Here is a 27,472-nt window from a genome sequence, read left to right on the forward strand (position 1 = left end):
AAAAAACCACAACAAGAAAAAAAAATGCATTAGAAAACAGCTATCAAGGCTGTTCAGCAAGCTACCCTCCTTGCAGGGAGCAAGGGGAATGGCCAACATTGCAGCGTATTCGTGAACTCTCTGAGAGCTTTCTTCCCCGTGTTCTCTATTAAAGAAGCAGTAACATCTCAGGAAGTTAGAAGTTAGGAAAAAAAAGACAAAAATAATGAGAAGGAATTAAAAAGTTTCCCACATGGCTCAAATTCACAGATGACTGAAGTTAGCTGAATGCCCACAGCCTCAACTGAAGATGGAACTGCATTTCAAGAAGAAAGAACTTGGAGAAAAGCAGCTGCTTATGTTATACAAGAAGAGAAACTTTAGAAACTAAACTTACAGAAACAGAGGATGCCACCCAGGAAGCAACGCAGCTGATTGTCACAGTGTGTTGTGTAGCAAACCAGAAAATACACACTTGGCTTGAAAAATTCTCACAACAAACGTGCAAACGGAAAGAATAAAAGGAGAAATCACAAGCCTGCTTCCAAAGGGAGCAGCTGCCAAGCACAGAGACCAGAGGAATCAAGTGACAAGCAGGCACTAGTAACACCACCAGCAGAATAGGCAACAGAAGTCCAATCTGGCATGAGTAGGTTTTGCCTGTGCAGCAAAGTCTGCCGGCACAAAATTAACCCAGAGAAGTGTTTTAACAGTTTTGAACTGGCAAGTCATTCTTAGATCACAGCAGCGATCCCATCACCCAGCTGCTATGTTTTGAACCTGCCACCACAAGTCCTCAAATGAATCCAAATGCATTGTCAAATGACTACTCAAGTGAAAAAAAGCAGAATAAAACAAAACACTTTTAAGATCTCACACACTGAAAGAGATATCCTCACCTGGACCATGGGCTTGCATTCTGGTCTCACCATCTCAAGCAAGACGAAGAAGAAACAGAAAGGGTCCAAAGAATGGGAATGTGAATTTGAAAGACATTTGAAATGTTAATAAGGAGTAGGGCTACAGAGAGGAAGTATAAGAATTACAGCAGATACTATAAAGGGCTATCTGCTATAATTCTGTAATATCAAAACAGACACCTGAAAAAGTCAAGATAAAGTCTGACTAGACAGAAAAATTATTGATTCCATTTATGACCAAAAACCAACAAAGAATCAGCCTCACAAAACCCTATTACACTTCATAAGCTATGCACAGTTCTATTATTCAGAAAACCTGAAATTGTATTTGAAGCATATTACATTCGCCTTTTAATTACCCCAGCAGTACAGAATCCCACCTAACGTTACAGACTCAATACATGGTGAACATATAAATGATCAAGGTAAACGACAGTCTGTTTTTTTGCTTTTCCAAATTTTTTTCCATTCATGTTAATATATGTCCGTTTGCACACACACAAGACATGCTATACTTCATTTCAACCAAAAATCTGTGTCATCTCCAATCCCTACACTGTAAAGCTGTTTTGTTTAATATACCCAGATCTTGAAACAGAAATCCAAAGACATGTAAAGCATACATGTCAGATTTCATCCAGTCATTATTTTCTCCCAGGCTTTAAATTTTTTTTCATGTGTTTAATGCAGATACATATAAAACTAATTTAAAAAAAAAACAACAACAACAGAAAGCCCAAAACTGTTCATGTTTAATTGGTGTGCACAAGGTTTTCCTTTTATTTTTTGCTTTTAGGTTTAGATTGTTTATTTTTTAAACAGAAGCCTCATTATGGAAAAAGGAGGTTACTTTTAGTCTTATAGGAAAAGCTCATTATCATTCATTCTGATTTCAGAAGCATCAGCTGAATATTTTTATTTTATTTTTAAATTAGAGGTATCTTTAATCCAGGGCTTTTCTATATTTAAGACTTAAAAGTCTTTCAGAAGATGATGAATCTCCATGTTGGGTGTCAATGAAAAAGCTCTTTTTTTTAAATTTATTTGTTTTAACTCACCTCAAAAGTAAAAGGGCAAAAAAAATCCATTTCCACCTCAAGATATAACCTAGTCACAGTTTTAAAATATTTCTGCCTTTTTTTTTTAAGTAGACTCTTCTTAAGATCTCTTCATTATCTCCAAATAAAAGAAAATAGCCACAATAAACCAGCTGAAGTCATAAATCAAGTAGTGAGTTTTATTGTCTACCTACAATTAAGTGATCTCAATCGAATTCATACCCACTTCCATACTGAATATAAATAGGGGTATGTTATTGCATTGGCCAGTATTTTCTCCTTTTTTTAACCACATTATAGCTAAATTGACATTGCAATGAAAAACATATGGTTTTCACTAAAGATTTTTATAGTAGGAATGGAGAGGGAAGGGAAAGGAAACCAACAGGAGTGAGCTCTTTCCCACTGCCATACCATGGGTTTGGATATTGCAGAACTAACTAGTCATCTGACAACGGCTAACCTCTCACTTCACCAACAGATCGTGAGGGTGCAACCCACTGACACTTCTGTGATCTACCTGTGTGTTTCTGGCACACAATTAAAAGTATTTCATGTCAATAAGGCATACTTCTATATTAAAAAAAAAAGATGCAAAAAATAAAATGCATCAGTTTTGAACCTACCACTTAGCTCTTGCCGATTTGCTCTGGTACTGTCGAGCTGAGACCAAAGCTGCCTGATTTCTTCTTGCGACTGAGTCTTGAGTTCTTCATGCATGACCTGAAGTTTCTCCAGCTTCAAAAGACATATCAAAAAACAAAATAATTTAACTTGTTTTAAAAAGTTTGTTCTAATTGCTTATTTTATAGGCAGACAGTTCTATCAGAGATAGGTGGAAACACTTAGTGACAACCAGACTCTCAGCTCCTAACCCAGGCTACCAGAGATACTGAGTAGCACTTAACTGTTAGACTCACTCCGCAGAGAGGAATTTGTTCCTGATGCCATTATTTATCATTACTGGCAAAAATAAAGTATTAGCTAGATACAAATCAAACACAAGAATCAGAAAATTAAGCATATAAATACAGAGGAAGAAATGACACCAAGTAGCACAATGGCAACTGCATTCAAAAGACTTTGAACCACTGTAGAAAATCCCAGAGTATTTATCTGCTTCATGAGATGCATTTCAGTTTTTCAATAAAACCCCTAAATACAAACAAGTCACCCAAATGAGATGTATATGGTCTAATTTTTCTTATGGAGAGAGTAACCAGCCACTCTAAATGAGTAAAGAAGCCTTATTTACCTCCCTCTGAAGATTCTGTTCTTTTTCTTGGCTTTTCATCTTCACATCTTCTAGGTGTTGATTATGTTCAGTCTGCAGCTGTTCTTGTAATTTTGTAATGGCTACCTGGTGTTGCTTCTCCAATTCTACACATTTTACTAAAATTAAAAATTAGGTTTGTTACTCCATCATCCTGGTTACTGAATAACCTGTACAACTTTTGTGCAAATAAAACAGAAATTCATGTCTCTAGACAAGAATGCTAATTTACAGGGAATCACAAAAACACTTGAATAGTAAAGCAGTAGAAAGTCAAACATTCCCACACAGCGCTTCCTAGTTCCTGCACCCCGCGCTGTTAGCCAAGAGATAACCAACAGCAGTGCTGGAGGGATGAGCATCTACTCTCTGCGTACACGAACAACCATCCTGAACTAGAAGCACACGTACTTGGAACGGGGAATCAAGCATTTCTTCACGTCCTACAAGCACAGGATTTCTCCTACAACCACACTGAGCAGCAGGTAGTAGAAAAGATGAAGGAAGGACTAGGAAAACTCCTGCCGACTACACTCTGCCTCGGCACTGAGCACTCTCTGAACCCTACAAACTTGCTACTACCTCATTTGGTCAACAAATCTTGGCCTGCCCAGAAAGAATCTGCAATCAAGTGACTGCATTTCAGCCACAGTGAGCTGCAAGAGAACCACGTTATCTTCACAGAACAGATTTTAATGATACAGGTTGAAGGAAATCCAGTCAAGTCAGTACAGGCTGGGAAGAAGCAGCCATTGCTACAAACACGTCCTTGCAGCAGCCAAAGGAGAGCCAAATACTGTGAAAGCATCCGGCCCTTGACAGGTCGCAAAGGCTACTCCTCACTTCTCACATCTGGTCTTGCTGCCTGCCAGCCAGCATCATCCAATACCCTTAACACTGCATGTCTATTTATTTGAGAGTGTTACTTCCCAAGTGTCTCACCTGCATAGCGCCTCAGAGGCTAGGCAACCCAACCAGCCATCTCTCCTCACTTCACGGCACACCACATCTCGTGGCTCCTTTCCATGCCACCACTGACAGCAAATCAGTCTCTGTTGTGCCAGCCAACCACTGTCTCGAGAAATGTGTCAGATTTCTGAGATCTACACAAACTTTTCATAGCTCTACCTCCCATAGCACCTCAGCAAAAGACACACAGATGTACCTGGCTAGGTACTCACCCAAATTTCATTTTTCAAGTTAATGAAAGCTCTAATTACAGTAGTCTCAAAGACATCACTTCCAGAACAGTACTTAAAAAAAGCTACTGTTCCATTAAGCTTTAACTATCCACAGTCCAAACCCAATTTGTTTGTTAGATGCTGCTTCCAATCAATATTAATTGGAATTTTGATTAATTCAGTAACTGCCAAAGCTAGTTTTCAGCTGGAAGCAAAACAGCACCTCCCTTTAATACACCTGAAGGAAAATATAATCCAACTCTATGGAAGTCATAACGCAACACAGCTAAGTAGGCTTTAAACAATTTTTCATTTATGTCCTGTTTTCTAGACAGTCTCATGCCATCAACCAAGTTTTTACGTAGAAGTACATGGATGTATCTATATTCGCTTTTTACACAGGTTCTGAAAACATTTAGTTAGCTTTGCCATTGTTCAGTAAAGACAACTGCTTCCCAGACCATGGCACTTACTTTTAGACTGTTCGTTCTCAAGGGAAAGAAGCCCCAGCTCTGCTTTGACCTTTTCTAATTCCATTTCCAAAGTTTTCTGCAGTTCCACCATTTCAGTTTGATGTTTTTCAGACAGCTCTTCACACATCTTTTTTAAACACGTATCAGACTCCAATTCCAAATCTCTTCTGAGAGCCTAAGAAAGCAAGACATGCATTATTAAAGAAAACACATTTAATAAATCAGTACTTTTTTTTTTTTCCCTCTTCCACTTATTTGCCCTCCACAACAAAAGAGTAGTAAACACAGGACTTCTACCAGCTTTAGTTTACTGAAAGGAGTTTTACTTTTTCTTGTATGAAGAACAGAATTTGTACCTCTAATGCCTGGATATGTGTCTCTTCCATTTCCAACTCTATTTTCTTTCTCTGATCAACTGTGAAATAAAATACTTATTAATAAATTTACATAAAATGTTATAATTAAATGATAAGTAGAAATATGGATGAGATTACCATTTTCAGCATCAAACTTAGAGCTTAAATAGTAGGCATGCAGCAGTGTAAGGTACTCGGTTCTATCTAAACCTTCTGTTATCTTATACCCCAGCAATTCACTTTCATTTTAGAAACTAAACATCCAGCAGTTACAACTGAAAAGACAACCCTGAAGGTTAAGTTCAGCTTAATTAGCAAGGGAAAGTCTGTTTAAATCTACAGAGAACACAACACTGGGAAGGAAAAAAAAAGGGGGGTGGGGAAGAAAAGAACCACATCTTTAATCCTAAAGATATAAATTCAAACGCCCACCAATACCATTTTAGATACTAGCATTTCACTGTACATCACTATTAACTACTTGAATCATCTCTGCCTCCAGAGACACAGCAAAGGAGTAGCAGGCACCAGCAGCAAGTAGGAAACTCTCTTCAAACTTCTTCTAAGAAAGCCTAGGAAACAGACTGCAAGACAGATGGTATTATCTGCCCAGTTATCACTGACACCAATGGCTTTTTCCTTCCCATATTCATCCCAGCTTCTTGTTCAGCACTTCTCTTGGCCTACAAGAGCCCTGTAAAAGTCTTCCTCACAGCTTCCAAGTACTGTTGCCATAGCTTGCAACCTTATTCCCAGTCTTTCAGTGGGAAATGAGAACTCGGAGACTAAGATGGTGCCAGCTTTCCAGCTAATGGTCCAGTGAAGGAAGAAATATCATCGAAGTTACAAGCCAGCGTCCCAGCACTCAAGTGAGTTGGGTCATGCCCAGTCATCACCTCCCTGAAGAGAAATGCCATTCCTCTAGCCACCCAGGGAGTATCCACCACTCCCACCACATCTCCGGCATCACATGATTCCAGATTCTTCTTCTCAGCCTCTACATTCAAGCATTCCTAAGTGGTCACATGCATACTAAGTTACACTGCCAAAACGCATGTAAACAGCATTGATCTTAAAAGAACTGCATCTAGACCTCTTGCTCCCAAATCCCATGATGCTATCAGTTCACTAGTGGTAACAAACTGTTTTCTATTCTTGTGTCAAAAAGACACAGCCTTAAAATATTCTCTTCCTCTCAGGGAAGGAAAACTAAAGGAACGGTTACTACACTCCTTCAGTGACTTGCTGCAGGCCTCACCTTTCTCCAGAAATTCCTCAAGCGCTGCCATATAGGTCAGAAATGGTGTCCTGATCTGGGAAGAGATCCCAGATATCCCAGTATCCCAAACAATGCCAAGAGCACCACCAGCAGACCTTCAGTTCTGTCAAGTGCAGCTTTCCCCTTGCTGACGTCAGAATATAACCTTGTATCAAACACATCTCAAAGGACACCAAGCTGCAGGTTCTCACTGCACCTTTCAGTTCCAATTCCTTTATACTCCTTTTGAAACCACCGAGAGGGTAAGCCAGGAACCATTTCCTTATCTTCTCAGAAACACAACTGCGGTTAGTGCTGACTTAAGGCAATAAAAAACCTTAAGAACCAAAAGAGGTAAGAGCTCTACCCTTTGCACCAATTAAATTCTTTATGAGAGCTCTGTCTAATGCCTCCTGAAAGCATTTTCTAGTTCAGTACAGAGCTATTTTACAGATGCCACAGCAAAACACCCATACAGTCAAATAAAAATTAAACCTGGGTCTAGATGTTCCTTTTTGCATAGAAAGAATGCACTCTTGCACATGCCAGTCTAGCTGCTGTCCCTGTTCAAGGCAACACCAGCTGCCACTCAAAAGCCCAGCTCTACACCAAGACTGGAACCTGTGGAAGAAGAAACATACTAATGGGGTTTCAATTTCTGGTCCATTATTCGCAAATTTTAATACCTAGTTCTTGCTGATACTTTGACTTAATGTCTTCTTTTTCCTTCAGACACTGTTCTTTAATCTTTTCCCACTCCACCTGATGGCGGCTTTGCAGAATTGCTACCTCTTGAGCACGCTTATCATTGAGCATCTCCCGTAGTTCCACAAGGGCAGTTTCCTTTTCTTTTCTCAAGTTAGACTGTGTAAGTTCAAGCTGAGAGGTATGCATATTATTTAAGCTTAGGCGTAAAGCTTCCAGTTCAAGGCTGTGCAGTGTCTGTAATTCAGAAGAAAAAGATTTTTTCTCTCCCCTTTAATGAAATGTGTTCATTTTTTTCAATGACCAGTTAGCAGTTGAAAGGAATGGAAACTAAAAACACATCTAAGTTTTGCCCTTCTGTACTTGCAGTGTTCCTTCATGTCAGGGACAGAACCCTGAAAATAAGCTGACTTTTGTTACAATGAGATTTACCTAACATTTTCAGTGCCAAGTAAAAAGTTTTCCTTACCTGCCTCTTAACTTCATGTCCTACAAAATAACTCGTATCTGTCCACTTTCTCACAATGTCATCAGAACAGAACACAAGCTCACCCCAACCCTTCACCATCTATTAAAAGCATTCCTCATATTTGCTATGCATTATATTTTGTTAAAAAGCAAAATTCTGAAGTGGTATTGGGAAAGTAGAAATAAAATTCACAATGCTTTTTTAATAAAAGAGTGAGGAATATTCAACAGTTACAAATGGCAGCTGAAATAGACCAACTGAACTTTTCAATTCTTAAATAAACTATACAGTACACAAACATCTTATAATTAGACCTAACGCTAGACATATTCTGTCCATTTCCACTTTGCATTTCGCGGAAGTGTTCAAAAAAACAGTAAATATTTAGAGGAAAAAGTCAGGTATACATTCTTCAGTTTAGCAAGAAAGCATTCCTAATTACATTAGCGGGATAATTAAAAAGTGGTAGGGGTGGTTTAGTATTCTTTATAAATTTACTTATTAAATTTACCAAGACATGAAAAATTACAAAGTGTTTTGGGTTTGGTTTTTGTTTGGTTGGTTTTTTTAAACCCATCAACTTTAAGCACCCAGTTCTCTTCAGAATTAACATTAAAATATAATTACAGTGAGGAACCTAGAGAACTCCTGTAGAAAATATCTATTACCACCCACAAAGAGAACACTCCTAATTCTTCAATTGCAGCACTACATAAAAGCACACATAGTATGCACAAAAATCAAGGAGCCTTCTTTTTGCAACAGCCATCTAACCACTACAGCAAGTAGCTTTACTTTATTTCACCTGTAATTGGAGCTGCACTTGCTCAATCTCTGCTTTGTGTGTGGCTGCCATTTGCTGGCAAAGTTCATCCAACAGGTGCTGCTGTTCTTTATTTAGTTCAGCACGGAGCTTCTCCATTTCCTCTTCATGTTTAGTAATTAGTTCAGAGATTTCACGATCATGCTCTCGTTCATGTACCTGCAGAGAATATTCAGATAAAGCGCTGTCTTCAAAATACTGTTAGTTAGCTCCCTAATTAATTGTTGAGCCTGAATTCCCCCCTCCCCCGACCCCAAATCAAAGACCCCATGGAAAAAAACAATTAATAGATTTTTGCATCTCTAAAAAATTTATACTGCTTGAATGACAAACACCACAAAGTTAGTTTGTATTTCTGAAATAAACCCAATCATAGCATTTACCTTTTTTATGAAAGCAAGCTGTTCCTTTCTTTCTTCTTCCAACTTCTGCTGGTTTTCCACTTTATCTTTTATTTCAGCATTTAGCTCTTCTATCTGAAAACAGGCATACAAACACATACAATGACTACCTTAAGCATTCTGAAATCCCAAGACTCCTGCCATTATGAGGGTTCCCTACCTCTTTGTTGTGTTTAAAACTCACTTTAGTTAATTCTGCAAGGTGTTGAGCCTCCATTTTATCAATTTCGTCTTTGTAACGTTTCACTATCTCGGACTGTGCCTCTTGCGCAGCTTGTGCAGACTGAAAGGACTCCTGCAAGCGAGCCTCAAGCTCCAAATGAGCCTTCTTCAAATGGGCAATTTCTTCAGTCAACTGGCTTTTTTTCTCACTGTATTCAGTACTTTTTGCTTTCATTTCAGCATTAAGTTTATTAATTTCTAAGTTGCTGAAGTTTAACCTTTCCTCATATCTCAGTCTTTCACACTCCTGTAATTCTTTGAGGTTTTTCACTTCAGCATTAAGTTCATGTATGTTTCTCTCAAGATCCTCAATGATGCTAGCATTCTCTGCTAGTGCTTTTTCTGCCTTTATTAGATCCTCCTCCACGCCAGATAATCTTTCTTCTAAGGCTGTTTTTTCTTTCAATAAAAGTGCTAAATTTTGTTCTTTATTATTGATTTCAGCTTTGAGCAACTCCTGTTCTTTTAGCAATGTCTCTTCAGATACGGTTTTCTGACCAAGCAGCTCTGCTATTGTCTGGTTTTTAGCCTTCTGAGCATCAAGCTGGCTTTGCATTTGATCCCTTTGACTTTGCAAAGCAGCTAACTGCCGCCCAAAAAGAGACTGAACTTCACTAGTTACAGAATCAGAAGCTGTCTTCTGCTCTTGAACGTCTTTCACTAATTGCTCCTGAGTTCGTAGCTGCACCATCAACGCTTCTCTTTCCTCCTGGAGATCTTTTACCATTTCTTGCCAGGCAGAGGATTTTGACATTTGTGTCAAAGGCTCTACAGCACCGGCAGGCTGGCCTCTATCCTCACCCTGCTGCTTTAGTAGAGATGTTATTTTGTTTTCAAGTTCTTTCTCCTTCTCTGTTTTTTGAAGGAGTTCTTTTTCACAACAGATCCGTGCTTCACGCTCCTCACCCAGTTCCACACGCATATGTGAGAGCTCAGCCATTACTTTTTCCCATTTTCCAACAGCTTCTTGTGTCTCCTGGTAAGATTTCTTCAAGGCTGACTCCTTCTCATGGAGCTGCTCAGTTAGCTTCACACATCTCTTTACTAAAGAAGTTGTCTCTTCATCCTTTATGTCACTGTGGTCACTTATTTTGTTTTGCGGCAGGGAGCTATCTGACAAAAATGAAACAAAGGCCTCTTCTCCCACCTCAGCCTCTTCAAAAGTCTCTTGAGCCAAACCACTAGGATGAGTTCCCTCATTGAGGCCAAAGGCTAACGGAGGAGGTATAAAACCTCTGCCGGGTTCTAGAAGCACACTACTGTCTAACTCATACCTACTGCATCTACCTTCTTCAATGGCATACCCTTCAGAAGCGCTGGACGCATACGACTCATCTGGTCTCTCCGTGGAGATGAGGTATTTAGCCAATATGCCTTCATCACCACTGAAAAGCCCTAGTTCTGACAAGTGTTCTCTTTCACTACTTTCGCTATTCTCCATGATCTTTGAATTCTTTATTTCTTCTAATTGATCCCTTAAGGAGTCTACTCCCAAGTCATGCTGGAACTCTAGTTCCTCGTGAACTAGCTCATCTTCACCTTTCAACTGGTGCAATTTATTCCATGTCTCCTCAAGCTCTGCTCTGTGCAGCTGCGACACCTCTGGTAATATCTGGTTTTCCCTCAATGTCATTAGCTTCTCATTGGAGACAATCTCTTCATCATGCTTTTGCCTCACATCTATACTTTTTGCAGCATCATAAAGTCGCTTTTCATTTAATTCTTGGATGAAAGAATGCAGTTTCTGAATCTCTTCATTCAAGGACTGCTTTTCTTGTTTATATCGCTGGGCTTCCTTCACCTGCTCTTCTGCGTCAGAAAGTTGAATCTTAAGGCCATCAATTAAATCCTTGTATTTAGTCTCAATTTCATATTTTTCTTTCTGGAACTCTTCCTGCTGGTTTTCAAGCTTCTTTCTCAGATTTTCATTATTCATTTCAGACTCACAAAGACTATTATTTAAATTAATTATTATGCCATTTAAAGTCTGAACGTGTTCTTCAGAATTCAGAGCCCAAAGTTCTTTTTTTAACTGTTCAAGTTCATTCTTATATTTTAAGAAACAATTTTCTTCATACACGTGCTTGGCTTCTGCAATCTCTCTTTTGTGGCACGTCTCCAGCTCAGCCCTCAAGTTCTCTAACTGCTGGCAAATATCCTTTTCATGACTGATTTTCAGTTCTTCAATACGTTGCTGTTCTTTCATTCTGGATAAAGCTATTTCATTTTTTAATTCTGTTATTTCTGAGTCCCGGAGAGAAAGGGTATGTTGTAGTATAGACAAGCTCAATCTTCCCGATGTCAGTAGATCCTGAAGGGTTTTAATATGTTGTTCTTTTTCTTCTACACTTTTGTATAGCTGTTGCATCGTATCTTTCATATCCTCTCTCATTTGGGCAAGCAGATTTTCCTTATCTTTAGTATTCTTAAAAATAAAACATCACATATGAAATATGCCATTGAAATATGACATGCTTTAATTTCCTTAAGCCTCATGCTTTTAATTTATCTTTAAAAATAATATTTACTGTTAAGTGCAGGGTGTATCCTTAGCCTAGGGAAGAGGATTTTTAAGCACATCCTTGAGAGTATGAAGTACTACTGAAAAACCCTTCAAACATAGAAACAAGCATCAAAATTGCCTAAGCAATAACAAGTGGTACGCCACTGACTTCAGAAAGAAAATAGTGGCAGTCTCAAATTTCAGGTATTTAAAATAAAATAAAATGATATCAAGAGCTACAGACACCTCCCCATCTCACATCTGTTTGCACAGAGAAAACACCTCCCACAGGCACGAGCAGGCCAATAAAACAGCCATGTCAAATTTTGACTCGTGTGACTCACTTAAAAGTTTAAGGCTTCCACCTATAGCATTGCTGGTTATGTGCTTAAAGGAAATCAGACCTTTTAAGCTGTTCCTTTACTGTATTTTAGTAATCACAATCCCTATAAATCCGTTTCTAAAGACTTTTTTCATGACCATGCCTCTACAGCAGGTCAGAGTTTATCACCAAATCTGAAATACATATTGGAAAAAAGAAAAGCATTGTTACATGGTTTTAACTTTAACTGAGTTTCTTTATTCACAGTGCCTGTTTCTGGAATTATTACATCAAAGTATTTGCACACAAGCTTTTGACTTTGTTTTGTACCCGAAACTAACATGATTATAGATACAGTTAATATTGTCACCTAGATGTTTCAAGTTCACACACAAGTGTATTGTTATATGCTTATGCAGTGTACCCTGCAACGTTCACCCCACTACAAGCCTCTGTCAGTTATGTTCTCACATGCCTCAGTTCAACAAACACCAGATGGACCTGCTTCTGATGGAAACTTCTTAATGTTATACAACAGCTTAATAACAGAGTTAAAGACCAACCCTTCTGCAACAGAAAACAATGGAGTATTTTCAATAAACAAGCAAGTTTTTAAGAGCCAGAACTGAATTCTTATTTCTTTAATTTCACAATTTCCTTAAATTGACAATCTTAAAATTGTGAACAGCTATTTTGCTTTATCTTAACATCATTACCTTCAGAAGAACAGATTTTCAATTCCATACTATAGTGTAGTTGCAGTCCTGAAGCATCAATGTTACCTCATGGACAAATTAAATGTTCATTACAGGTTCTTCCTCTAAGAAGAACCTTGGCTTGAACAATCATAACAAAGGCCTACCTACCTACAACTCATAATTATAAAGGCACTTTAAACAGTTTTTACCTTTTCAGAAGATTCAAGCTGTACTTCCAGGTCACGTGCCTTCTGACGCAGCACCTCCAAATGTGCATTTTGCTCTCTGAGATGGTTCTGTAACACGGCCACCTGCTGCTGGGCTTGTAACACTTCATTTTTCCCAGGGCTTTTACTCCTCAGCATCTCATTAACCTGAACACATAACGGTGCTCACAGTCAGAAGTAAGTTTGTATCAGAATAACTCACACACAAGTGTCACTGTATGCATAAAATATACTGTATTAATTTATTACAGATTTACCCTATGTCTTTCATTCTCAGTAAGAATCTCCCTAAAAAGTCAGACAATACTTGCCATGTTTTAGATTCTTACCGTAAAGATATCAATATTAGGTAATTCATCTCTACAAAACCTCCAAAATGAAGCAAGGCTTCCAATGGACTAGATATACCGGTAAGAGGACAATGAACAAACCCAGTCTTCTCTGCAAAGTATTTACAGTTGGGTACTAAAGGATTTTTCTCTCTACCTCCCTCCAAATGAAAACATTTACCCCTACAGGGGTAAAGTAAAATGTGTTCTATTCATTTTTTAAACCTTTTCCTAAAGGCTTTGCTAAAACAAAGAAGATATTTAAGACAGTATCATTACTTTCACAAGTTACTGGAGTTGACACGCTTCCACAAACAACTTGGATCATATTACTAGCCTCATTCAGAATGAGCCCAAAGTGCTATTTAGAGGCTTTACTGTTGTCTTTCGATGGCTTATCTGTAGAGTAATTTTCACTATTACCACATTTTTTTTGAATAGCAATAAGAGTTGTACATAGAAAGCAGTATTTTTTGTTCTTTCCCAAAATTTCATTTAGCACAGGATTTATTTCCCACATCATGAGCAACTCCTTCAAGATAATCCCTGGCCTTTATCCCAGCTTTTATTTTTAGTTTTTTAAAGCCCCCTCCTATCCAGACATTTAAGACATGTAATCCCTCCTAGTGCAATTCTTACCTTGGAAACCTGAAACGGTAAGTAAACGTAAGTATTACTCTTTGGTATACACTACAAGCCTCCCGAGACAACAAATATATAGGTGTTCTGGGAGAATAGCCACTAGAACACTGAGCATCACCAAAAAAGAATAAAGTATTTTTTTAACAAAAAATTTACAGTAGATGAAAGACTGAAATGTATCTCATTAGCCAGCGATCAGATTCATGATCAACCTACTGCACTGAAGCAGGTTCCTATGTGTCATAAGGGCTGAATCAACTGTCTTCATGTTATTTTAAATTCCTTCCTTGAGCCAAGTCACGTTACTTCAGCATAGTCTGTATGACAGCTGAGCTGTTACAGTTGCCCAAGCATATACTCAGACATTTTTTGGCAAAGACAAGGAAAACTGTCATTACAGCAACTGCTGTGCACAGATCCCAAACCACCAGCAATATTGGACAAAATTCCCTAGCAAGGGCTAAACCGACGGACAAAGAAGTGTAATGAGATCCCAAATACTACACGAGCAAGTGGAAAATGAAAGGGTATTTCCGGAACTTCTCCCTAGCAACTGCAGAACACTCTGCCTTGCCCTGAAACAATTTTAACTGCTACACTGCAAACCGGGCTAGGGAGAGCTATGTGATAAGGTCAGTATGTTTTTATGTTCCTATTCCAAATCTGTTCTTACTGTCTTTGTAAGGAAACAAAAATTGGAGGAGAGGCACACCTGATGTAACTGAAGTTGTAAATCATGGATCTGACCAGCTACACGTGAAGCCTCTTCCTCTAGGACATCCCGATCTTTCTTCGCCTGTTGAAGGCAGCTTGTTAGTTTCCTGATGACTTCATTCTGTTCTTGAACAGTTGTTTCCTACATGGATCACAAGAAGTGCACTTTCAAAATCAAAATATGCTTAACATATTAGGAACCCTGTAAGTTTTCTTCGAGCAAAGCTGTTAAAACTTGAGTGTAGCTAGAAACTGTAAGAAACATGCACCAAAAGACCAGAAGTATTTGCGTTCAAACACGATGGCAGGCATGATGAAAAAGGAATCTTACACTGATCTCGGAGATGACAAACCTAAGCAAAAGTGACTTTTAAAACAAACGATAGGATACTAGTAATGAAATAAATATTTTTACTTATAAATTTTGTAGCTCTTATTGATGTAAAAGCAATCAAGTTTTCTACAGCATATAATGAATATTTAGTACTCCCTAAATTGTTTCCTATCTGTCAGCTCTTCTTTTCAGCCATGTGAGAGAAAGCTAATGAGATGGGACACATCAATCCTATTTTATGTTAATCACACTGATCTTTTCCATGTGTTTCTCACCAACAGGAAATGTCTTTGTTTCTGCAGTCCTAGACAGAGAAGAACAACATGCAAAGAGGGAACTAACTATTCTTTAGAAGCACCTGATAATTTACGTTTACATAGAAATGCTAGAGAAAGGGAATTCAAAATATCTTTTTTTAATATTTTGAGAGAGGGAAAGGTACGTGTCAATTTAATAATGTTTAACCTATCCTTCTTAATCATTTTCCCATACAAAACAAAAAAACAACCACCACTCCAAAACCAAAAAGCATAAGTATTTACAAATATTCAAAAAGTGTGAATAATCTCGGGGGGCAGGGAAAGTCATCAAGGGGAGGGTAAGTCATCAGGGAGTTGGCGGGTGGTGCCTGCCATCCCATGTGAACATTTGAAAAGGAGCCTAGCTGCGTCCATGTAATGGTTTTCACACATATCCACAGGAACACTGACATTCCAAGAAGTACTTCCTTTACAATAACATGAAAAATACTTCAGGGCCGGGGCAGGGTGAGGGGGGAGTTGCAGCATTTTTTCAGCATGACCTTTATATAGGTATCAGTATTATAAAAATATAAGTCCCATGGTTTTACATTGAGCCCCTACCTCAATGTATGATTAACTATACTTACCTTAGTGGTTCTTGCAGGTTCTCTCTATAAAGGCCCACTCTCAATATAGTAAGAAAATTTATCAATAAAAGTAGCAGCAAGCATTCAACCATTTCTCAGCAGAAGACTGCATTTCATAAAAACTCTCTAAATATAGAAGCATTTCAAATTTAATTTTACTCTCACTCGATTCAAGCAATATGAAGTCCTAAACACTGGTGAATGGAAACCCTTAGTACCACTTTTCGCAGCACATGTTAGAAAGGTGAAGTACTTTTCAAGAAAAAACAACAGTTATTTTGAGTTTTCCCTCCGAAATATTTTTAAAATTAAAATAAAGCAGCTTTATCCCCATTACACAATTCTATGAAACATACCTGGAGTTGCATAGAGTCGCTGTGCTGGCTAAGTTGCTCCTGTAGCTCATCCATCTCTGCAGTGAGCCTTTCAACTGCTTCCTGTTTCTTCAGAAGTTTGTTCTCCAATTCAGCTATTCTCGCCTGATACATCTTAGCATCAAGCTCACTGTATTCTGCAGCAGAATTTATTGTAACTTTCTTCATAAAAGAAACAAAAATGTATTTATTCACCAAAACATTTCTGGTTTGCAATTAACTCTGAAAATAAACTCAGTTTCAAGCTTAAATTCAGGGCAGATTCTAGTTTACAAGTAATTCAACAGTGGGACTTAGAATTTAATAGAAGCATTATACATAAAGTCCTTAATTTTAAAATATTTCAAATAAAAAAAATCATAAATAATATATCTTTGTATGATACTTTAAGGCACAAAAGTAAATTAGGGAGAAAAGGCTGTGATTCTACAGCACCAAATTGTGGTAAAGTGCTATTTTGACATGTGCTGGAATTCAAAATACATTCCAACTTACAAGCTGGGGGAATACTACCAAAATTAAACAAAGTTTTTACATCCATCTGTGCTGATTGGAGAACAGTCCATCCACAGGAAAAACAATAATGTAAAGTTCTTGACTTAAAATTAAATTCAAGTGTAAGCAGCTATTGCAAATAAGTTTTCAACATACTCTGAGTGTCTACAGCCTTTAACAGCAAAAGAAAAAGACAAGTACAACGACAGAAGCTGCTTCAATCAGTCCTGTGGTTTCTTAGGAGCAATATTGTTACAGTTCTCACAGAGGAGACAGTATCTTGTATTTTATTTTAAATCTTTTTGGGTTTCAATGTATGAAACAAACAACCCTATTTTTCTACTAAAAACATCATTAAATGTCTCTGGACAAGTTCCATGATTTCACTAAAACTTAGCAGCCAATTTCACAGTCAGTATGTGAACATACAAATAAGTACCTGGTTTAGACTGTAAAATAGTGAAATCACATCAGTTTTACTACATTTGATAACAATGCTCAAAAACTAATCATTTCAGTAACCAATTACCACACTCTTCTTTCACATTATATATATCAGCATCTTTTAATAAAGATACATTCTTTCACACTTACTTCAGCTGCATGATCATTCAGTACATCCCAGTTGGACAAGTCAGCACTCCCCTGGTAATAATCAAATAAAACAAACACTAAATCAAGGCATTTTAAAGGTGCATAAGGAAAAGCAGAATTATTTTGGAAGCACTCTAAGCAGATGAGCCAGAAAGGTCCAAGTTGTGAGACAACATGCCAGTGCGAGAGTGAAACAGAGTTTAATGCTAACCTCAGTTGGTCATCCATGGTCAAATGAATGAAATAAATGCAAAAAAAAAAATTAAAATTATTATGTCTACTTAAAACTTTAGGGCTAAGCTTCACCACTGAGATTCAATGTTTTATCTTCTGATTTAGCGGCCTGCAAATATAGTTGAGCATTCTTTAATCTGCTACTCAATATTAGTAAATATTGGTAAACTAACTGACAGGAGATTATTTAACAACCATGCTAAAATTGTTCAGGTAATTGCAAAAGCAGTACTATTTTCTGATGCATATACTTAATGTAGCTTGATATCTTGGAAGACATTTACATCTCACTAAATTCACAAGACAAAGACGACTGTAGCACCATTTAGAAAAGGGAGCCCATAGCCCTCCCTGCACTTTTGAATCTGCACAAAGTAGTTTCCAACAATTACTGTCTCCCTAGAGGCGCCCTCTTCACATAACCTAGAAAGCAATTCCATTTGCTTATAAACCCAGCTATTTTGACAAAAGCTGTTTGGAAGCAATAAGTGATTTTTGCTTCTTTTTTAAGTTAAGTTGATGTGAATGTAGTAAGGACTGCCCTGGTTGAGTGACAAAATACTGTATGCTTTTTTCTTTGTGCAGACAGCATAGCAAGTAGCTTCATAAAATCTTCTGCAACGCTAATGTTACGTTCAGGATATCCTGAAAACACTAGGGATACCCTTACAACAGAAAGGAGGATAAACATGTATACAGGGTCCTCTGTTATGGCAGGCTTGCAAATACACTAGTTTGATGCTATTGTTGTATGTTGTCAAAACACACCAACAGCTGGAGAGATGCTTTTTATGCAGAAGGCACCACCTCCCCAAAACTCACAAATCTCTGCATAGACAGCACGCTGAAATGCACTGAGAAATACTTTTTAAAGAAACTCAGACCAAGACAGATACAGTTTGTTGTCACCAGAGAATTGCCTTGTAGCTTCTGAAAGCTGTAAAAGCATTAGCCAACCACTTCTGAAGTAAGCTGGATCCCTATTAAAAAAAAAATTGCTTAAAACTACATTTTGCACATTTTTATTACAAGACAGAAGGAAAGAAAGCGTTACGCGACTGCTTAATCCACAGCTAATTAAAAATAAGAATCTTGCTTGTGAGCTGATGCAAGAAAGCGACAGCTTTATTCAGGTAGACTAGTACATCTATCAGCTTATGTCTAGTAACCTCAAGCTGTATGAAAAGCTATGTTTCTGTATTTATTGACATAACTACCTTTAGAGGGTCACCAGTACAAACACACTGAAAGACATCAGGCAAAAGCAGAGTTACATGTTAAATAAATATGTCAGACAACGTAACATCTATGCTGGCTTTACAATGGCTACTAAAAGCATGCTGGAACAAGTCATACTTTTTCAGAAAAAAAAGTATATTTGAGCCAGCAAAGTGATACAGAACCAAACTAATGCTGTGCATTATAAGGTCCCAGCAGTTTTGCTCATCTACTACGCCTCTCAGTCTGGATTTGCCAGAGTCACAGCCACATAACCTTAAGTCCGCCCAAAGAGAAGTTCATGGCAGTAAAAGGTGAAAGACCTCAATTCAGCAGGCTAACGGAAGACAGCTCCTTGACAATACCAGCTCTCCAGTCCATATAATGTTTTGGGGTTTTTTAGCATCCGGTATCCCTTTGTAAGAGAGTTAATTATTACAAACGAAAAGACATCAGTTTACTTACTTCTCAAGGGCAGCTAGCTGACAGTGTCAGAGCACCAATACCCAACTAAGCAAAACAGTCATCTGGAACACCTGTTATTTGCAGATGGAGCAAAGTGAAACACGAGAAATACTCAGATTTACCTCCGTCTCTGTTGTTGCCTCTAGCAGGTTGGCGTCTTCAGCCTTACTCTCTAGCAGGTTGGTGTCTTCAGCCTTACCCTCTATACCCTTACCAACATCTTGGGCTGCTAGTGCGTACTCTTCCTTCGGAAGGTCATGCGCGTGGACAGACGAGCCCTTCCTCTTCGCCGTCTTTTTCTGCGACTGCGTGATGTCACTTTTTGTTTTTCGTTGTCTGAAGTAAGCAAACTGTACAGAAAAGATTGGAAGAGGTAGAGGGAGAGGTAAGTGAGGAAAAGGTAGCAGGACCACAAGATTAACCCACCCATGGGTGACGAAGATCCTATCTTGATAAAATATATACATCTGCAGAAAAACTGCTTTATCTTCCCTACTTTCTACACATTCAGAACATACTGGATAACTGTGCAATTAAGCAAGAAATCTCACACCAGTACTAAAGGCTCATTTCAATAAGAGAATCAAATTTTACTCAATGCAACTTTGTATGTCAATGACAATCCAGAATTACAGCAAGACAGATTAATAAAGGAATGAGTTGTTAATATACTAGAATCATTAGGAAAAATAATAATTGAGCAGTCTTTCCGCAAGACCGGCAAAACCAACAACCCCCTACAAATTTATCTAAACAGATCGTTGCCAGCGTAAGCTTTAAGATTAAAATTAACGGAAGTGAATCCTCACGCTCCTTCCCTGCCACCCCCTTAAGAGAATACAGCAAAACTTCCTAGCCAGAAAGCAGTCTACAGTACATAAATAGAAATTAATTAAGCCAGGTCATTTTAATTTCTTCTGTTGAAGAATCAGATGCTCTACTTTATCAGACTATCACAGCTCTATGAAGCACCAGGGACTTGTAAAGAATGTCACTGATAGAATTTGTTACCCAACTTTCCTTAGCACCTTAAACAGCTTAAAAAGGATTATCGTCTTTTCAACTCTAGTTAGTTGGAAGTGCTGCCTAAACACAATACATCTCCCTCACAGCACAAATCCAGACATCCTTCTCATAAGGAAAAAGCCTTCTCCAAGGTTACAACCATAGGTTATCAAGTGCACTGCTAATACATCCTTGCGACAAGATAAAATAATCGAATGATGACAGGATGTAAACATAATTGCCAAGTTCTACCTGCAATACATATGAAAATCCACTACTTGACAGTTTGGTTTTCCTGTAAAACAGCCACCTTGCAGAAAAATCTTGTCTGTTTCTTTTCATTCAACTTGTGAAACTGATTTAGTTCAGTCCTTTCCCCTCACATCGATGCCATTATAGCAACTCCCACTTGACAGCTTAGCTACTCAACAGATGCACAGCTACACATCTGATACACTAAGCAGGGTGTTTAAAAGGTGTATTTGCAGAAAGACATCAGTTTCTTGCCAGACGTTAAGATGTTTATGTACAAATAGCTTATTTTTAAGATTAGCTTCTGTAGTTTCCATAGTTATTAATACTGAATGCAGATTAAACAGAGATTGCCAGGTGCCTTGTTGCCTTTCGTAAGAAGCAAAATGAACAGACCAGTAAATAAAGCTGTAGTGAGACACAAACACTATTCTTTGAAATCAGGTGTTAACTCTAGCACTTACTGATGGCAATATATGTCAAAAATAGCTATTGCACTAATTAACCTAATAACATGGGGGAAAGGAACAGGAGGAAACCTGCAGAAAAATTGAAAGTAGAGGAAGCTGCTAAAGCAGGAAAAAAAGGGAAAACAGGAGTAAAACAATCAGAAAAGTAAAAAAGTTAAGGCAGAGAGAGTGGCCATCAGAGAGCAGTTAATGATTTCACGAAGGGAGACCAAGTATTTGACATTAAAATGCCAAGACTTACCATGACTGGACATCTAAATGAGTATAAATTTTTAAATGTACAGCTCAAAGAAAAAACAACTTTTTTTGTCCCACTCATATGCACGAAACATATGAAACCATAATACACATTATGCAAAAACATCCAACTACTCCAAAATTTTATGGAACTACTGGACTTGCTGGTCCATGAACGTGTCTGGAGTCAAACACATTCCAGATTTATGGAATCACTGGATGGGGAAAAGTTCTGTTTATGGCAGTATCAGGTTTCCAAAGCCTTTAACCAGCTACATAAATTTCAGTGCCATTATAACAGTATCATGAAATTCACAGACAGTTATCCACCATGAAACAGTGTGTGAATATGAAGGAAGAATATAACACTGACTCTCCCCATTCCCAGTGAGATCCCGTCATGCCCCTTTTGAAGGATCAGATTCTCAGTGTGCTCTCTAGCAGCATGTGCAAACAGGAAAGCTTCACCATTAGCCAAGATTTAGGATGCCACAGGAACACCAATAGCACCAATCAACACAGCATCCAAAGCAGCATTCCGTAACAGGAGAACACCCGGCCTTTCTGCAAGTACCCATATACTGCAACTCCATTTCACCAGGACCAGCCAGCTAACAGTAGCAACTGCCAGGCACCTCTGAATTGGTATGGCCAGCACCACAGAAACATCCCACTACTAGAAGAACAAGCCTGCCAGGTTTTGTGTCGTGTGGTCCGCATGTCATCCCTGTCCCCAATTAAGTGCTGCGCTGACATCCTTCCACTGCGTCACTGCAAGCTGCCCAGCACCAGCAGCATGGGTCAGAAGACAGGAAAACTACAGCACAGGCAGCACTGTTCAGCTCTCCCGAGCCTACCTCACACATAATTTACTCCTTGACTTACTGCTTTACATGCTTCAGAAATTAGTACCAAAAGATTACACACAGAAAACGGAACAGAGCGGAAAACTACATTAGCGACAAATAGAAACAGGTTGTTCAAATAAACCTTAGTCCACCTCTTAGATACGGTAAACATAAGCAACAACTGCTCTTAAACAAAACCCAGAAATATTTTCTAGAGCTTCCTCAAACTGATGAAGCAGGAAAACTTCCTGGAAAACACACATTTCTTTTCAAGCTTCTACTGTGCAAAATGCAGGAACAGCAAAAACTTTCTCACACATGAGGTATGGCACATACAGGTCTGCAACTAGAGGCACTGCTTACCAACACACATAATGGCTAACAGAAGGTGGAAAGAAACATGAAGAAAACAGCAGCACTGAAGACTTGAGGTTTGTTGTTTCTCAATTACTACCTTGACTATCAGTATTGCACTTATTAAAATTGAAATCTCAAGTACCTGATACAGTCAGTATTTAGCTGCCACATCATGGTAATTTCCAATTAATACATCAGTTGAAATTATTACTATTTGGTGATAACTTAAGGGCATTTCAATAATGGAAGGTTTATTCCTGTATGAAAAAGAATATGCAAGCACTGGTTTAAAGAGGAAAACATTCATATTGTATTCCTTTCCCAAATGATTATTTAGCAAACTAAAATCTAAGGATGCCAAAGACAAAAATAATTATTTGGGGGGTGGGGGGGGTGGGAGTGAGGGTGATGAGGCAAAAAAAACCAGAGCAGTTCACACTTCCAGATTCAAGCAGTACCAGACTGCAGGTTGCTACAGCAGAAGACCGCAACACACAACTAGCCTTACACTCCTGTCCCCTGCCATCATGAGCACCCTCGCAGTGATGCAGTGAGATGATTCAGGAAGCTGATCTGGACAAACACCAAACACTTCCGAGGCAGGATCACCTTAAGCTTCTGGAGGTCTGTACTCCAGGAAGGAAACACTGTACCTGCTCATGGTCATTTATCCCTTTCAAAATTATATTCATATTCATGAGGAGGGCAGCACAAAGAAAACAAGAAAAAATAAAAGGAAAATAACAGAAAAACATTTCTCTACTAATTAGCCCAATATACATTTGTTCCATAAGTTAGCTGTACAAATTCAGGTGTATATATATAAGATACAAAAACAGGGATACAGCCATACATGGTAGAAATCAGGTATGAACATACTAAGGAACGTACAGCTCAAGTGTTTGCCTTCCCAACCCTAACATACTATCTTTGTGTCTAGTAAGCTGCAGTAGATATTGCTGCCATCATTTGTTCAGGTGTTTTTTGAAAGTTGGTGTCCACAATCTCCTAGCTACGTAACAGATCTCTGTGACATTTTAATAAGCAGAGGAAGCACTACATCTGTCTCTGCCTTTCTAAACTCTTTCCTCTCTGTACCAGGTACGTGCTACTATGCAATAGCAAAATTGACAGGGCTGCTAACAATTTTTTTAAGTGGTGGAATGAGAGATATTTAGCACATATTTAAAATAAATAAATAAATGCAACATTGGCTCCGCACACATAACTTGAAACATAATGCAAGTCCCTACTTTTTTTTTTTAAAATGGCAAACAACAGCTGTACAACAGGTGGGAACTAATAACTTATCCAAGACAAGTCTATCACATTTTTCTAACCATAAACAGATCCTGCACTTAGAGACGGGTTACAAAAGAAATGCTAACATAAGCCTTGCCATGAAGAACTTCAGCCTGAAGAACTCCTATTTCTCAAAGTTTCCTCTCTCGATATTAATTCAAAAACTAATCATACAATCATTCTCCAACAGGGGATAATGTCCACACAACACATAACAAGGCTGTGAAAGCAAGTGGAAGAGGAGCTGCTGAGTGGGGAGTATGGCAACCACAACAGCATCTGGGTGGGACAAGCTGTACTGCGCACCATCAAGCTGCTTCAGCACAGCTCCAGCCCTGCTCCCCTCCGGGTAACAGTCTCTTTAATTGCCTTCTGCACAGCACTGGGAGGGAGCTGAAACAGAAACACAGAAGACTGATGAAAAGATCTGAGGCAGACAGCGTAGCTCCAAGCCACCTCTGACCCCACCAGCTACATTTCCAGACAGGTCCCCTGCAGAAAGGGTCATGCCCCTATGCCTGTGGGAGAATCACGAGTGATACCAGGCATGAAGAAGCTATAGCACATCATGGAAAGATCCAATCTGTCTAACCCTCCTGACAGCCTGTGCATCCTCATCTATCCCCTTCTAACTACATTCCCCCATTTCAATCCTGCAAGGACAGTGAGAACAGGGAAAAGCTGTAGCTGAAGACTGGCATGTCTCATTCAGCAGTAGATTCCCAGAAGGGAAATATGACAGTAACAGCTCAAAAAACAACAGAAGTGCAGAATTAAAAGAAAAGTGATCAGGCATTTCCAACCAGCTTCTTGATCATCATTACAAAAACAAAGCAGAAGTTTATTTAAGAGGGTTAATACATACCAAGTGTTAATCACATAGTTACAGACAATAATTACAAAATGAATGTTACTTTTATGTATCAGTGGCATCATATGAGCTGTCTGCATAGCCCTACCAAACCACACCTAACTGAAGACATGTAACTGCTTAAAGCGTCCAAAGTGTTTGCCAACAGCATGACTGCAAACCAACCAACCCAACCCACTTCCCCAATGACCCACCTGCAGATGGAAGGGCAAACGGACTAGTCATTTCAGTAATAAAACGTGCAACACCTATTCTTGCAGATTCTCACCTGGATATATAGCATGTCCACAAATAACTGAGTGGAATCCCTGGCAAAGTTGGGAAGAAAATCAAAACAAAACAAACCCTGACCCTCAGGGAAGATATACACACTACTTTTAAACTGCTCCTTGCTCACTGAAGATAACGTTTATACACCTCTGTAGTAACTCGGGAAATTTTCCAGGCAACCTGCACCCAGGGAGCACCGCCGGGCACATTTATTTCTGGCAGAGCCACGCTGCCCAGGCAAACCCCTCTCGCCCCGACACAGCCCCGCCACGCACCGAGGGGCACCCCGCCGCGGGGGAGAGGCTCGGGGCGGGCTGAGGCGATGCCGCAGGTGGCTCCGGGAGCCACCCCCGCCGCCAGGCCCGGGGCACTGCGGGCCAGGCCGCGGCGGGCGCGGCCCCCCGCCAGCCGGGACCCCTTCCCCCTCACCTTGGCCCTGCCGGCCTCCAGTTTCCGCCTCCGCGAATCCTCCTGCGCCTCCATGCGGCGGGCAAAGCCGGAGGCCCCGAGGCAGCGGCCGGGCGCGGCCCGCGCCCCTCACCGCTCCAAATGTCACACCTGAGGGGGCCACCAACTTTCGGTCATGGCCGCCTCAGCGCCTTCTCCCCGCCCGCTTCAGCTCCACCGCCAACCGCGAGGCGGCGGCGGCTGGCGCTGGCCAGTAGGAGAGCGGGGGCTGGCCCAACTTCCCCGGCAAGGGAGGAAGATCTCCGGCAATTGGTGCCAATCGCTGTCCCCGGGAGATTCGCCAGCCAATGGCGAGAGCGATCGTTACCTTAGCCCCGCCCACTCACGCTAACTGACTCCTGGGATAGACAGCGCAAGCCGCCGCGCGCTTTCTGCCCTTGCTCCCGCGGCCGCCACTGCCTGCCCCCTCCACAGCAGCCACCAATGGGAGAGGCAGCCGTGCCAGCCCGGGCCGCGCTGGTTGGCCAGTTTCAAACAGGCCGCCAGCCACGGCCCCGCCCAGCGTCGGGAGGCAGCCAATGGGGAGAGGGGGACGGCCGCCGCGGGAAAGCCGAGCGGGTCGGAGCCGAGCCGAGAGGAGAGGCGGGCCGGGCCCCCCCGCTCCCGTTGCCCGCGCCGGGGCTGGTGCTCGGGTCGAGGTCGGCCCTGTGGAAGCTGTGTGCTTCCGCCTGCCGCTCCGGCTCGGCCGTGAGCGGTCCCTCGCCCCGTTGGAGACAGATGAAGGTGTTGGCGCAGGGGGGTTGTGCCATCCAGCCTGATCATGAACTTCTGTGTAGTTACCCTTCCCAGCACGCACAGGGAGAAATCAGGGGCTTTCTCCTTCATTGTGTGAATAATTCACCTCACAGTCATCTACAAAACTGGTGGCTCCTTTGTCCCTTGAAGTGATTAGATCATACTGAACTCGCTTTAATCAAATCTGCTCCTCAGCTCGGTTCAGAGGTAACCTCTTGTAGAACACCGGCTTTTTCTTCCAGGTAAACATGGAAACACGAGTGTCCTTGTGATCTGACAGCTCTTTTTCCACCCCTGGACCCTTCTGTGCTTTTGGTCCTTAAGCTGGGCTCTTCTCTGTATAGGCTTTTGCCTCAAATTCGGACATTGTATTGTCCAGGTTGTGAGCTGGACCTAGCTGCTCCTGTGGGCTGTGTCTGCTCTGTCTGGGCTTCCTATGCCAATGTCAACCACCATCCAAAACGTATGTGGGAAGAAACACAGACACGTTCATGTAATAAACCGTTTTGTACCAATCTCCTGGTCTCCTGTGTTATCTCTATGTAAATATTTCAGCATAGACAACAAAAGGACTGGAGCAGTGCGAGTGCTCAGTGCTCCAAAGAGAAAGCTGAGGACGCTAGGAGCCGAGCAGGGCTGGCAAGGCTTCCTCTACACTTTAGAAAAGCTGTCTGTGTCCAGAGCCAAGGTAAAGGTTAAGTTTTGAACAACCTGCAGAGCTTGCTGGGGGACTGTATGTGTTGGCTTTTCTTCACCACCAATTCTGCTCTTCTAAGGAAGAGTTGAAGTTTCAGTAAGCAAACCGTGCAGGGATGCTAGATCTGACAGCGAGGACAGGCTCCCGAGGCTAATTCTGGTCACCTCCTGCTTTGTCAGCCCTCGAGGGTTTTTTATTTGGTTTTGTGGGACGGCCGACATCCTCTCACCCCAAAACCAGGATTCTGAGTACCCCCAGTCAATGCTGAGGGCTAAAGGCTGAATTATGAGATTTTTTAGTGCAAAAGCTTGTGTAATTGGCACCATCCGAGAAGCAAAAGGAAACTGGTAAGCTCAGAACAAAGTTTCTTAAAACAAAGAAGATAATACATCATGGCATTTATAATGGCAATTTTTTAAAACAGATATGTCAATTAAATTTGGTTTAAAATAAATTACTGCTTTGACTTCTTGCTCTAGCTGAAAATGTAAAATCAATAAGTCATGGGGGTTTGGGTTTAATGGATTTTGTTTTATTGGTAATTGTCTCTCTCTCTTTTTTTTTTTTAATAATCACCTCATGCATTTTATTTGCTACTATCCCTGTCTGTTAAAACATCAGGATTTCTGGTGCTGATCTAATTAAATTTACTCATTTGGAAATATTGCAAAGGGACCTGTCTCCGGCAACACGGCAGCTAGCTGGCAGCGCCAGCAACACTGTTTGCGTGCTACCCACGTTGTTCTGCTGGCAGCTGGACTCAGGTTCTGCACAGTCAGTGCAGCTTTGTGGGGAGGGAGCTGA

At 40.2% G+C, this 27,472-nt stretch overlaps 1 protein-coding gene across 15 annotated transcripts in view; it reads right to left on the reverse strand.

The window, feature by feature from the left end:
- PCNT (pericentrin) overlaps nt 1-25,372 on the reverse strand; it is a 91,714-nt gene extending 66,342 nt beyond the window's left edge. For 10 of the 15 annotated variants that reach the window (XM_055811580.1, XM_055811581.1, XM_055811588.1 and 7 more), the window contains exons 1-15: nt 25,198-25,372; nt 19,279-19,506; nt 17,240-17,290; nt 16,133-16,312; nt 14,552-14,695; nt 12,851-13,015; nt 9,081-11,543; nt 8,879-8,971; nt 8,478-8,654; nt 7,185-7,440; nt 5,241-5,299; nt 4,885-5,059; nt 3,213-3,349; nt 2,584-2,695; nt 879-911 (exon numbers count right to left, since the gene is read on the reverse strand). In XM_055811580.1, coding sequence (XP_055667555.1) covers nt 879-911; nt 2,584-2,695; nt 3,213-3,349; nt 4,885-5,059; nt 5,241-5,299; nt 7,185-7,440; nt 8,478-8,654; nt 8,879-8,971; nt 9,081-11,543; nt 12,851-13,015; nt 14,552-14,695; nt 16,133-16,312; nt 17,240-17,290; nt 19,279-19,506; nt 25,198-25,251 — 4,327 coding nt within the window. In that variant the 5' untranslated portion in view covers nt 25,252-25,372. Of the gene's footprint in view, nt 1-878; nt 912-2,583; nt 2,696-3,212; nt 3,350-4,884; nt 5,060-5,240; nt 5,300-7,184; nt 7,441-8,477; nt 8,655-8,878; nt 8,972-9,080; nt 11,544-12,850; nt 13,016-14,551; nt 14,696-16,132; nt 16,313-17,239; nt 17,291-19,278; nt 19,507-25,197 lie in introns of those variants that run through there. The other 5 variants (XM_055811592.1, XM_055811591.1, XM_055811590.1 and 2 more) reach the window with 4 other exon arrangements.
- Between the last annotated feature and the right edge of the window lie 2,100 nt (nt 25,373-27,472).

The sequence above is a fragment of the Falco peregrinus genome, chromosome 8 (assembly GCF_023634155.1).
Source record: "Falco peregrinus isolate bFalPer1 chromosome 8, bFalPer1.pri, whole genome shotgun sequence".
Taxonomy (NCBI): domain Eukaryota; kingdom Metazoa; phylum Chordata; class Aves; order Falconiformes; family Falconidae; genus Falco; species Falco peregrinus.